Source organism: Anarrhichthys ocellatus, unplaced genomic scaffold, assembly GCF_004355925.1.
Source record: "Anarrhichthys ocellatus isolate YVR2014 unplaced genomic scaffold, GSC_Weel_1.0 scaffold46, whole genome shotgun sequence".
In the NCBI taxonomy this organism is placed as follows: Eukaryota; Metazoa; Chordata; class Actinopteri; order Perciformes; family Anarhichadidae; genus Anarrhichthys; species Anarrhichthys ocellatus.
The window spans coordinates 231318-243959 of NW_022280076.1; the positions used below are offsets into that span (position 1 = coordinate 231318).

The window sequence follows — 12642 nt, forward strand, 5'->3', positions numbered from 1 at the left end:
TGTGTGTGTGTGTGTGTGTGTGTGTGTGTGTGTGTGTGTGTGTGTGTTTATGTGCACATAAGAAACCAGGTCAGTGGGAGAAATGAGGTTAAGCAGGTAATAGTCAGGTTTCTGTAAGATCCTCAGATACACGACCTGACCTGCCAGACAGTTTGTTGCAAAGCAGGCACTTTCAAAAACAATCCTGGCAGCTGATTGGATGAACCATGTGTCAATCAAGCAACAGAAGCCAGTTTCCATCAAGAAAAGCCTCCATATGCCGTTATAGAAATACAATATCTTTTACAGCATCTACCCTAACCTCATCAGGAGCCGCCATTGTTGTTTTGAACAAACCGTTGCCTCTTTGTGTCGCGTCACACACCTAAGCCACGCCCATAGCTGGCAGTAGCTCCTCACAGGATGCTGATAGGTCCATGCTCTGGCTGACCGGACACAAACACATTAGAGAAAGCCAGACAAGATATTCAGATCCATGCAGCAGATCAGTAATCAGATTTCCTCCCTACCCAGTCACACAATTTTGGGACCATAGCTCAATTTAATTTAATTTAACATGCTTTACTGAACAGGACTTTAAAGATACGTGCTTGAACTTAAAATAAAAAAATACATGAGACAATTTGAAAAGTCTGCACACTGTGACTTATGCAGAAACAGTTAGCACGCTGGCTCCGCCTGAGGCGTCCGTGCATTAAATCCCATTTCTCTCACAAGTCACGGTGTGCAGGCTTGTCAGGTTGTCCTAACTTATATTACAATACATACAAAATGTTAAAGTGGATGGCTTCAGTAGGTGATCTGTGTATTGAAGCCATCATGTTGACCTCGCATGTGTCCACATTCACAGAAAACCAAAGGTTGAAAAGACGAAGCCTGAGAAGGAGGCCAACCAAGCGCAACTTCCCAAGAAGAAGAAAGGTTTTCTGCCAGAAACAAAGAAGCGTAAAAAGCGCAACATTCCGATTCTAGAGCCGGCGGCGGCGGCAGCAGCAGAGGCAGACAACTCGACCTCAAGATACAGAGCGGGAGCAGACAAAGGACAAGCCAAAAAGAAACATGACAAGAAAACAAAACAGAAGCGACCGGCCGGCGGCGCGGCGGCTTCTCAGCCCAACCCGGCAAAGAAGAGCAAGACGACGCTGTCTGAGAGCAAGACGGCCAAGAAGACGAAGAAGAAACCCAAACAGAAGAAAGAGGGAGGGGGGCAAATGTAAAGTGGACACTGCTATTTAAATGTTGATTTCTTTTTAAAGAGCCTGTGTTTTCGTCTATTAATTTTTCTATTTACTCGGCTGTTCTCCAGCTATCGTCCCTAATTGTGTCTCTCTGCCGTTGGCTGCTGACCAGGTAGTATATTATACACACTACCAGAACGGTAAAGTTGTTGGCTGCACAGATAAACAATGAGCTGAAACTCATCATTAAGCTCTGTAAAGCAGAGGGGAACTGCAGATTCAGCTGATTATTCTCCGTAGCTCAGTCTTTAGTATGATACCACTCGATTAAAAACGATTCACTTTATTGTACCTTTTAAAAAATATATATTTTAGTTATTACCAGCAAGTCCTATAAATAGATCAAAACCTACAATGTGTCTGATTTCCCAACTGTGTCTGTCACTCAGAATAAAGTCAAACCTTTCCTTTAAGTGAGGATCTTTTCTTTTGTCTAGTTTTTTTAATTGGTGTGAACCAGAAATTGTAATTTGACAAAAAAAACAGGTTTTCTAAGCCTGCCAAGTTTATTCTTTGTCATGACTAAACCAAAACACATCTTTCAGTAAGGTACTGAAAGATATGGGAGGTTGATGTCAGAATTCACCTTTTTTTTGTCACGTGTGCACTGACAGAAATGTAACCCCATTACATTACATTCTTATTAGAAGGAACATCACAGGCCTCTGCACAGGATTTGATGTTGCAAGCCTTTGTGCTATAAACTAAGGTGAGCAATCACATAACCCTAATTCAGCTGTCAGAAAAATGATGCAGTGTACCACAAATGGATTACTATATAGGACATTAAGCCATGCTGCCATAAATCTAAAGGAGTGCCAGGTAGGTGGCAGCCCCATCCATCAGTTTATCTCATCTTAAAGCCCCTCTCCACTTCAGGAACCTTCAGTGGTGGGTATCTGCAGGAGCCATTTCATATCCAACATGTTGTTTGGTGCTGTACTCACAGTAGTGAGTTTGAATCTTTAGGAAAACAACAAGCCTGGCTCTAACCAATGCATTTTAAATCTGAAAGCTGCTCTCAATATTTGTATTATACATGTTTATATATTTTAATCATATATTAATCATAGATCATGTTACTACTTGTATGTGAAAGGGGTCGCTCCTGACCAACCCACAGAGAATTATCACCCAAGTCTGCAGTACCACTCATCCTCTGCAGAGCATTTTGGCTTCATTCAGCTCTTTTTGTTTTTTTTAGACCCACTTTTGATTGAGACTCACTGCACTCCTCAACTCAGTTTTCAGCAATATCAGGCAGCTGCTATGAGCAAAAAACACCAAACAGTAGACAGACACAGGTAGCGACTAGATGGTGAACATTGTGGAGCATTTAGAATCAAAAGTTGGGGGAGACCAAAAACAGCTAAAAAGATGGCAAATATTGGACTTATTCATGAGTGCCCATAAACATGACTTTTCATCAAGCCATAGGTACTTAAGTGACTCGTTCTATACATGTACCTTCTAATGTCAAGATAGTAACATCAACTGCCTTATTTGATAAACCCCTGTAGTCCCCTTTCAGTGGCCCTATGACCATCAAAACCATGTTCCCTAAAAACTGCTGCATCTCTCAGAGATGTGTTTAATTACCTGTATCAGTAATGATTCAAGTCTAAACTAGGTCTGTATGCATGACAGTAGAATGAAGGCAGAAAAGCTGTGCATGTATGGGATAGACAAACTCAGGATCATGTTCAAAAGCTCCAACAAGAAGCTACATTCCGTCTCTGGACTACAGAGCAGTAGTGGATGTACTCATCTAAGTTCCTGGCACTGTACTTTCGCAGCCACAGCTTGAACCTGCAGTGAAGACACATTTAAACAGACACTGGCGGTGACAAATCATCCACCTCGGACCCTGACAGCATGGGTGACAATAGGAGCAGTGGTGTCCTCTCTTCCTGACAGTGAACTGTCATTTATCATCGCTGTGAGTTGAGATTTAGAGCGCAGAACCAATCTGCTAATGCAGCTCAGAGGAATAATCGGAGTGGGCTGTAAAGTCGAGGACAAAGTCTCATCAATATGAGTAAGCTGTAACTGAATGCAAGCCTGACTCACTCCCTCGCCTTCTGAAATATTTTGTATTCAACCATGTTGTTTTTGTTAAAGTGTGGGCCTTTGGAGTCTGATGCGCCACAGTATGCAGGTTGGCAGGCTGCTGGCAGGGCGTTAGTTCTATATTGAGTGCAACCGGAAACCCATTAATTAGTGCACCCAGGATACTTTTCTTGCCAGACCTTGTAGGAACAACCTGAGTTGAGTTGTACCGTTGTTGGAGGAGGCCCAAATCTGCAAGCCTCACACAGTCTCTTGTTCAACACCTGCTGTGCAGAAATCTGCCTGTTCCTGTAGTAATAATTTGGAGGAGTTTCACTGTCTACAAAACTCATACTATTTTATAGTATTGACCAAAGCAAGCAAGAAGAACAAGTTTGAGTGTGAACTACAGCAAGGATTGCCGACTCAAATACAGTGTCTGCAAGTTGATCTTCATACTTCCCATAAACGAAAGGAAATCAATAGTTGTCGGAGGACTGAAAAACACATTCAAAGGAAAGCAGAAAAAAGTGAATACTGTGCGTGCTCAACCGATGTGATTCAAAAATTATTTTAGAATTGAGAGAGTCCAAACCATGTCTCAAAAACCAAGTTATAGCCAATAAATTCAACACCAATCCTCACCAATAGTGGGACTAAAAATGTAAACTTTGTCCTGGGGGTGGCACTAAGGGAAAGACCTGGTGGGCCAATAAATAAAAGTTAAGATAAGTAAGTAATGCATTCTTTATATAGCACTTTTTAAAACCAGGACTTTATTCGCTTGGGATCACAAATACTCACATTGCTTATAAATTGTACTAACTGAATACCAGTGGCCTGAGGCGATACCCACACTACACACAACCATAACAATACTGTCATAAACGGCCACAGGGGACCTAATCCACTCACTGGCCAACCAACATCCCTTGCAAAGTCTTTCTGCGGCACTGAGGAGCAGAACCCCGTGGGACAACAAAACCCTGAACTGGCCTCATTAATTCTAAATGAGGCTACACACAATAACTAGGCTATTCCCAAAGCAAGCTTCAGTCACACAAAAGTCGCTCCACCTTTGTTTCTCTCTTTTCTAATGCAGATTTATGTGTGACAATAAATAACTGAAGTCCTACTTCATCTTTCCTCAACTAATGACCTCTGTCATCTTGTCCATTCCCAACCACTTACCTCTGATCTTCATCATTCCTAGCCACGGACTCATAGCCACCAACCTTCAGTGATTCCGAAGCACTCACCTCAATCCATCCCAGCAACTGATCACCACTGACCCCCATTCATTCCCAGCTACTGACCTCCCATCCATTCTCAGTCATGGACCATTGATTCCTAGCCACTAACCTGCATCCTTTATAGTGACCCTCCACCACTAACCTCTTTCCATTCCTTCATCCATTCCTAGCCTATGATCTCAATCCATCCCTACCCCTCGAATCTTATACATTCCTTACCACTGACTTCCTTCCATCCATAGCTACTGAGCTCCCTGACCACATCATCAATCTCCACCTTTAGCAGATGGAAAAGTGTCTCACAGCCCGCTCATATGATGAGATGCGTATTTCCACTGGATGGTTGGAATACCAAAATATAATAATAATTATATCTGGTGATGACTGCATACTGTACCTGGTCTCAGTTGCTTTAAATTACATCATTTACAAGGAATCCATGTCTCATTATTACAGAGTGCTGTTCCAGAAAATCTCTTAATTCATTTATTTATTCAGTGAAAATACTTAAGATGTTACGGATCCTAATCTATAATTGTTCCGAAGAAAACATACGTTTGAATGTAGAATGCATTAGTCATCCTTCGTTGACTTACTTCCAATTTCCCTGCGAAGATAAATGGTTTCATTTTGTTGCACTTATGCCAAGAGTAAAGATAGACGGGCAGTCTGTCATTGCATCTTTCAGGGCTGGAGCCTTTCCAAAGACTGCTTCATATTCCCAGGCCTTTTTACTTGCTGGGGAAAATTAGGAACATGGTGTCCTGGTACCTGGCCAACACACTGACTGATGCTGATTCACTTACTGACCTCCAACAAGACAGGCTGTGGTGCCATCACGTGGGAGATGTTAAGATTAAGGGTGATACTTCTATGGATAACCTTCATGTCAATAAATCCAATTGAAAGATTGATGGGGCCTATACAGTAGACATTCTATATGCAGTGGATCTGAATCTGTATTCGATAGACATGGTTCTACATTCGGCCTGTATGTAGTTTAAATGGTCCTATTTGGCGTAGAAATTGGGTAAGCAGTGATTCTTTGGTAAAGTGGCCCTTATGCAGGAGACACTATGCAAATTCTATGGATGTCCCTTAGGAAGGTCATTTGTCTAGTAAATTAGGTAATGTAAGGAAAATCAATGGAAACATTTCCATATACCTAATGGAGTATTATATTGAGTACATTTTTACCACTCAATTTGATATAGCCAGCTGCGTAGAAGCATTCACGTTTCTTAGATAATGGTCAACAGGCGACAAGTGTTTAGGGTTACTAACACATTCAAAGGCTTAACATAACGTAAGTATTTATTTATAAACTTAGAATATTACATATTTCCTTTGATAAGGCAGATTAAATGAACTCCAGAAAGATGATGACACTGTAAAACATTCCAGCTCTCATAATGACATACATTTACAGTGAATTCATATAATAAATGACACAGAATTTCTCTTAGACCCACCATGATACAACATGAAGCATAAAAAATAAATAGACGGGCTTAAAACGAAACCCTCTGTTGGAAGGATTCTCAATTTATTACATGTCAGAGAATACATTGTAGCCTAAATACTTAAAAAATTAAAACACTGTATTAGCGCTAAAACTTACTATCTGACACATTAAAAAAAACATGTGCATTACTACAGCAAAGAATCTTGCAGCCTGTGAGGCTAACTAGAGCTACCTACAGATGTCTAACAGACATTGGAGGACAGTACTTTAGGCAAATATGCTAAGTCACTTAATTGAAGGAAAAAATACGACCAAACAAATGAGCCATATTCTACAGCCTATATGCAGATTTGCACTGCCTAACAGCACCACAACATCCATTATAGTCTAACTACATACTGGTAGTGTGTCAGAGAGACATGCCAAGGAAGATCAGCGAGCCAATATGGTCTGTGTTGTGTCACCAAACTCTAAATAATTTAACCTTGTGTCACATCTCAGGAAGGATTTAAAGTTTAAACATCTCTGAGGTTTAAACAACGTTTTAGGCTGGGAAAGAGGAAGAGGTCCAAAAGTCAAAGCAGGCAAATACTTTATACAGTCCCATAAGGAATTACCGGTTGGCTAAATACTAGTGTACTAGGAAGGTGTGTGGCCACATAGCTATCCTACGTGCCACTGTACTACCTCTAGGCCGACTATTCTGCTTCTGCATTACTGTTTCTAAGTAATCTACAATCAACAGAGATGGGTGTGGGAGTTCTTTGTGCCTTATTGCTTTTCCTGTTTATTCCACAGTCTCATTCCCTGAAGTTGAACTAAGTTAACAGTCAAGAGGAACCGCCTCGTGCAGCGCACGTTCGCCCTCCACCGCTTCGGCGGCGTCCCCAAGCTCTGCGTCCTGGCACGAGAGGGGCGCCTCGCATCTCACCGGTCGGACGATGACGCACGACCTCGCGGGCTCCCCACTCGCTCCGGCGCCGCGCGCGGGGCTGCGACTGTCGCGCTCGTATTCCTCCTGAGCGCGCAGGATCTTCCTCTTCCGAAGCTTCCTCTTGTGGAAATGGAACGTTGCCAGGGAAATGAGGACGATCCCCACGAGCACGGCCACCAACACAAGGAGCGCGAGGGTGGAGGAGAACGGCGGAAAAAAGCCGAGCTGCTCCGCACAGGTGGCGTTGTGGGCCTGGAAAACCCCGTGACAGCGGTGCAACGGCACCGACAGTCCGGAGGCCTCAGCGGTTCTGGCTGTCATCCGGTCCACCTTTTCCCGGTCACTCTTGTCACTCTAACCCCAGTACCCTTCTTGCTCTCCGGGCTCAGCGCGGTGACACCGGCCCGCGCATGTGGTTACCTGCACCGAAAAGAAGACACATGAGATGCGCTCATCCAGCACCAGAGGAGACTACCCTATCACAACAATCAGAAACCCGCCCACCCATATGCTATTCATTAACTAGTCCAGCTGTATCAGTAAAACCAATCTTAAACAATTTACATGGCCGGTGCGCTTCATTTGACACTAAATCACAATGTTAGATAAAACCTGCCAGCTTTTAGAGCATATGCTCATGATCATTGTGGGAGAAAAAGACGTTGCAATGAATATAACACGGGGTAGAAGTAGGGACAATACATCATCTATTGTAATGTGTAGGCCTACAAGATGTAGCCAAACAGAAGCCATTCTTCCCTGCACTCCACAAAGCTGCCTTTTTAGGACACTAATGTCAGAGGATAATTTTGCATCTATACATAAAGGAAGGGAAATCTTACCTGATGAAATTGTCAGTACGAGGCACAGTCCGTGAGTGGAGAGCCGATGTGTGTAAATGGGAGAACAGGATCACGGTGACGCATTTCATGCAACGAGATGCTGCTGCTGAGCTCCGATCACTCAGGACGCTTTGATTGCCGCAATCCGCTCAGTGTGCAACCAGGACAGCACTGCCCCTGCTAAATAGTGCGAGTATCGGGGAAAATCCCTCAGTATGCATCAAAGTGCGTTTTTAAAAAAACGCGAAAAGAGCTGTGGTCTGGTTTTTACCCAGAAAAACGTCCCCTCCTCCGACCATCCGCTGCTCCACTCAGCATCTGAATGAAAAGCTGCAGCTGCATTAAAGGTCCCGTATAGTCAGCTGGCGGGGCTTGGTTTTTTTCTATTCAAATGTAGTCCATGTATTGCCAACACCTGAGTGATTTTGTTCCCCTCTAATCACTATATTGATAAATGCGTTTTCACTTCATACTTTCATCAAATAATGAATAATGTAAATTCGTTTTAAAATTGGACCCTGATCGGTAACCACTGGCATTCATAAGGGTGTGGCCAGTCAAATGCTGCATGAATGGAAGCGTTTAAGCCTTATTATGATGAGGGGGTTTGAATAATGTCCAGCGGTCATGCATTCAATTGAACCAAACTATGTATAGGATGGTGCCAGTTATTAGGTTTTCACAGAATCTTAGACAGATAAAGTTGATACCTTTCACACCTTTAGATCTGATAATTGCTAGTTTGATATGCTGTTAATTTCAGCCTACAGCAACCAGTCCCAATTTCGTTAAAAACACTTTCAAATCTCAATATTTAGAACACATGGGGGGTCGTCGACCCCCCCCAATAAAACACATAAAGAGTGCAACTCATAGATCCAACAATGCCTCTTGCTATGGTTGCAATCTACCATAAAATGGAAAGAAGATGAAGCAATGATGCACAACTGAAGCAGGAGGTATCATACCATGTCCACCATAAATTGATGCAGTAAAGGCAAAAATTGGTGCATAAAATTCACCAGAATGCAGGAAATTAAGTGTCTGTGATAAAATGTTTTGGACTCCTCTCCTTTAATATGTTTTCCTCCCAAATGTTGAAAAAAAAAAAGCTACGCCCTTTAATAAAGGTTGATCTCCATGGATTTAGTGTCGTCATGACATTTTGTATGGAATTAAGGAAATTATCTAAATAAGAGGCTTAATATAACCGTTAAGCACTTGTTTTGACATGAATACCATGCACTCTTGAATAATACCAGCCCTCACTTTTACTTTTAGTGAAGACATTACATCTTTTACAAAAAAAGCCACAATTAGAAAACCACTAAATCGAGCTCAGCTCCTCCCTGACTGGAAGATTGCTGCAGGCGGTGTGACATGTATTCCAAATATAGAAGTGTGGGCATTGAAGAGACATATCCACAATGAGGCCACACCTTGACCTAAAGCATTGTGACAACATACTGTGTGTCTCTTCACTTTCCATTTTGTCTTTTTATGTCCAAAGTTTCTTGGTAGCATACAGTTGATGATCTGCATCCCGATTCCACACTACATACTAATTCTAAGCCGGGTTTGAGTATGTGTTCACACAGGAAAAGTGGTAAAGTATATGCATACTAATAAAGGCAGATCTTTGAAGGTGGTGTTGATTGATGAATCACAAATGAATAGGATCCTCACAGCTGTGAAACATTAAAACACAATTCGGATGGAGCTTTGAGACACAGCAGAAAACAAGCTATCAAACAAGCAATTCAATCTTTGCAGTTTCTATTCGTGAAGTAGAATTGGCAATGATGTTGTAACCCATGTAACCCTGAGTCAGTAACAGCCCAGCAGTGTGCTACATAATGTACCATGACATTTCATTCATTTTGCAACGTGAACATTTTCTAATTGCTGGTACGATAACCTTCCAAAACAGTGAACTAATGAATTATGATGTGATAAACCACAAGTGTTTTAGGGTCCTATAATCTTTCAAACTCACAAATCTGTTGCTCAAACTGGACTTCCAGGATTGTGTGGCCCTATCTTACTCAGTAGCGGCAATTTGAGGTGGGGGGGGCCCTAATTTCTTCCCTAATTTTCCAACGGCCAGTTTGCCCCCTTTGCTGGGGCCGAGGGGTTGTTTAGTTTAATATGAGTCTGCCTGATTTATTGGTCCTTTATCTAACTTAGGTTTGTGCAATTTAGAATCTATGGCTCCCAGCATGGCTCTGAAATATCAGTAGCCTAACCGTGCTGTGTGTTGATAAAGCCGTGGCACTGTTCGTGGTGCTGAAGTAGCAGACAGATTTGTAATTGCGATTTTTGTTCTCCTGCCATTGCGTCACTTTTTTTTAGATCTTTAATATTCTCTCAACTATATAGCTTGCGGATAAATCAGGTACGAATCAATCGCCTACAAATGAAGTAACTTATTGTACCTGAAACAACACAATCCCACAAACGCAGCCCCTTGCATAGAACATCCAATAAGGTTTCACCAAACTCATTGGGATTCATCCTCTGGGGACATTGAAGGCCTGGAGCAAATTTCAATCAATCAAACAATGTATGAGATATTTCAGTCTGGGGGCCACTGTGAGGAAGGCGTGGCATTCAGTGGTTCATCCAGAAAGGCATGAGGAAGTGCGAGGTATTGTCAGTGATGCTCTGCAAGCTGCATCTCCCACCCGCAGGTCAGAGCCAGCCTTCCTGATGTTGATGTTTGTCGATTCTGTTGGTGTCAGCTGCTGCCACAGCACGCAGAAGAAGACACTGACCACCACCAAATAATCAACTCTATCGCCAGACAGGAACGTCGATATCGAACAATTCTGCAAAACCCTGTATTACGTTTAATAAGGCCTTTTTAATTCTAACCTTCTACAATACCTGTGCATGGCAACTACAGCATGGTTAAGGTGCGGGAAAGACTGTGGAAGCCAGTGTTTGGTTTGTCCATTCTGGGCTACCGTAGAAACATGCCGGTGCAACACGGCTGATTCTGTGAAGAGAACCCGCTCTCTATCTTGATACCCGTTCTAAGCTTTTTTAATTTCTTAATTCTTAATTTCAGGTGATTATAGAGAAATGAAAACATAGTTATAAATGTTATATTCAATTGCTGTTTATAGATCCCCTGAAATGCTACACACTGGCCCTTTAACAAAATCGTGAAATACTGTGTATTAATAACAGATAAAAGCAAAGAGGAACATTTAATTAGATAAAAGTCTGTGGTTTTTTAAAAATATATTGGAACCACGAAGCATTTAGGATTCTCACAGTAATTTCCCTGTCCTACTTGTGGACATGCTCCATCAGCAGCAGGGCTCCATGAAAAATGAATGGCTTCGGAGGAAGAGAGGGTCCCTGGATGATGAACTCACTGAAGATGAGTGCATACTGAAAGATTTATACAACTATTCATGCACAGTTTAAAACCTGGCATATGTTTTAGGGCTGTTAAATGGAGAGTGATTATTTCACTTATTTTAATATTCATACAGGTCCGCTGCAGATTCCCAGGTCAAACTGATCCACATTAGACCACCTGACCGTCTTTGCGGCTGTGGCAGGAAACCCTGGAGTAGCAGTGTAGAAAGAGCCAAGGCCTCTTCAAACAGATTAGGTCGCACAAAGTGTTTTACAGCCGTGTATCTTTGTAGTCCATGATTAGTCGTACAAATGGAGATAATGGTGCACACATTCAGACAGACTGTCCTTGAAGGCCCTTGTGGTGTTGCCCTCTAGTTGTGCACACAAAACGTGACAGAGTAGTTGTGTGAGGAATGAAAAAAGGGCTTGAGAGAGAAGTTTAAACCCTGTCCAATTTCACACCTCTGCACACTGTGTACGTGCCCATCACCGAACAGTAGTTGGTTTTTTCTGTGCTTTTTTCGCTGCCTGCTGAGGCTGGAAACAAGGTTGATGAGAAAGTGAACCACAACGGTGAAGTTGAGCTGAAAGATGTTGAAACACTCCGTAGAGCTGCAGGGAATAATTCTCTGTGGGTTTGTTACACTAGTCATTTCATCGAATATAAATGTTTTTATTATAGCAGCTGTAAATGATTTTTATGGATCTCTATAAAGATTTATATTTTACAGTAGTGAAGATATTTTACTTAAGTAAAAGTAGCAATACCATGATGTACAAATATCAGTTACAAGTAAAAGTCCTGCATTCAAAAATGTACTTAAGGAGAAGTACAAAAGTATTACTAACATTAAATTATACGTAAAGTGCCAAAAGGAAAAGTACTCATTATGTAGAATGGCCCAATTTAAGAATAATATGATATTATTGGATTATAATAACTGATCGATTAATGTGTCCATAATTTTAATAATGCAGCTGATAAAGGTGGACTACTTTATATACTGGTATCTTGTTAATTTTCCCCAGGGAAGTCTTATTTTATCTTTAACCTATAATAATACATCATAATTTGTATTTGTTGAATATTCTGTATTATGAATCTCACTGCGCTAGTAACTAAAGTTATCAGATAAATAGTGGAGTAAAAAGTACACAATTTCCCTCTGAATTGTTGATTAGAAGTATAAAATCCTTGAGTAAATGTCCTTAGTTACTTTCCACCACTGTCAGTTTCGCTATAAACTACAACTGTTACCACATTCTTCTCTTTCCTAATGACGCATTATGTATCTGCCTATTATTGAGCCACTCTATTCTCTTCCAGTGCCAGGCCACTCTGACTGCAGCTTGTGTTAATCAGGATTATTAACTGTAATGAGAAAGCTTTATGGGTCTGAATGCTAAGCATATATTGATGTACACGCTGCTGTCCGTTCAGTGTGTGTGTGTGTGTGTGCGTGTGTCTGTGTGTGTGTGTCATTGTGCA

General features: G+C 41.7%; 2 protein-coding genes across 2 annotated transcripts in view; one reads left to right on the plus strand and one right to left on the minus strand.

Moving 5' to 3' along the window:
• mybbp1a (MYB binding protein (P160) 1a) overlaps positions 1-1656 on the plus strand; it is a 13880-nt gene extending 12224 nt beyond the window's left edge. Inside the window, exon 27 of the mRNA XM_031869282.1 lies at positions 851-1656. Within this exon, the coding sequence (XP_031725142.1) occupies positions 851-1217 (367 nt within the window). The 3' untranslated portion in view covers positions 1218-1656. The remainder of the gene's footprint in view (positions 1-850) is intronic.
• A 4180-nt stretch (positions 1657-5836) lies between these two features.
• On the minus strand, positions 5837-8125 carry LOC116395376 (uncharacterized protein C11orf87 homolog). The gene is made up of 2 exons (XM_031869234.1): positions 7782-8125; positions 5837-7359 (listed from the first exon to the last, which is right to left on the minus strand). Exon 2 carries the CDS (start codon positions 7258-7260, stop codon positions 6829-6831), a length of 432 nt encoding a protein of 143 aa, XP_031725094.1. The 5' UTR covers positions 7261-7359; positions 7782-8125; the 3' UTR covers positions 5837-6828.
• Between the last annotated feature and the right edge of the window lie 4517 nt (positions 8126-12642).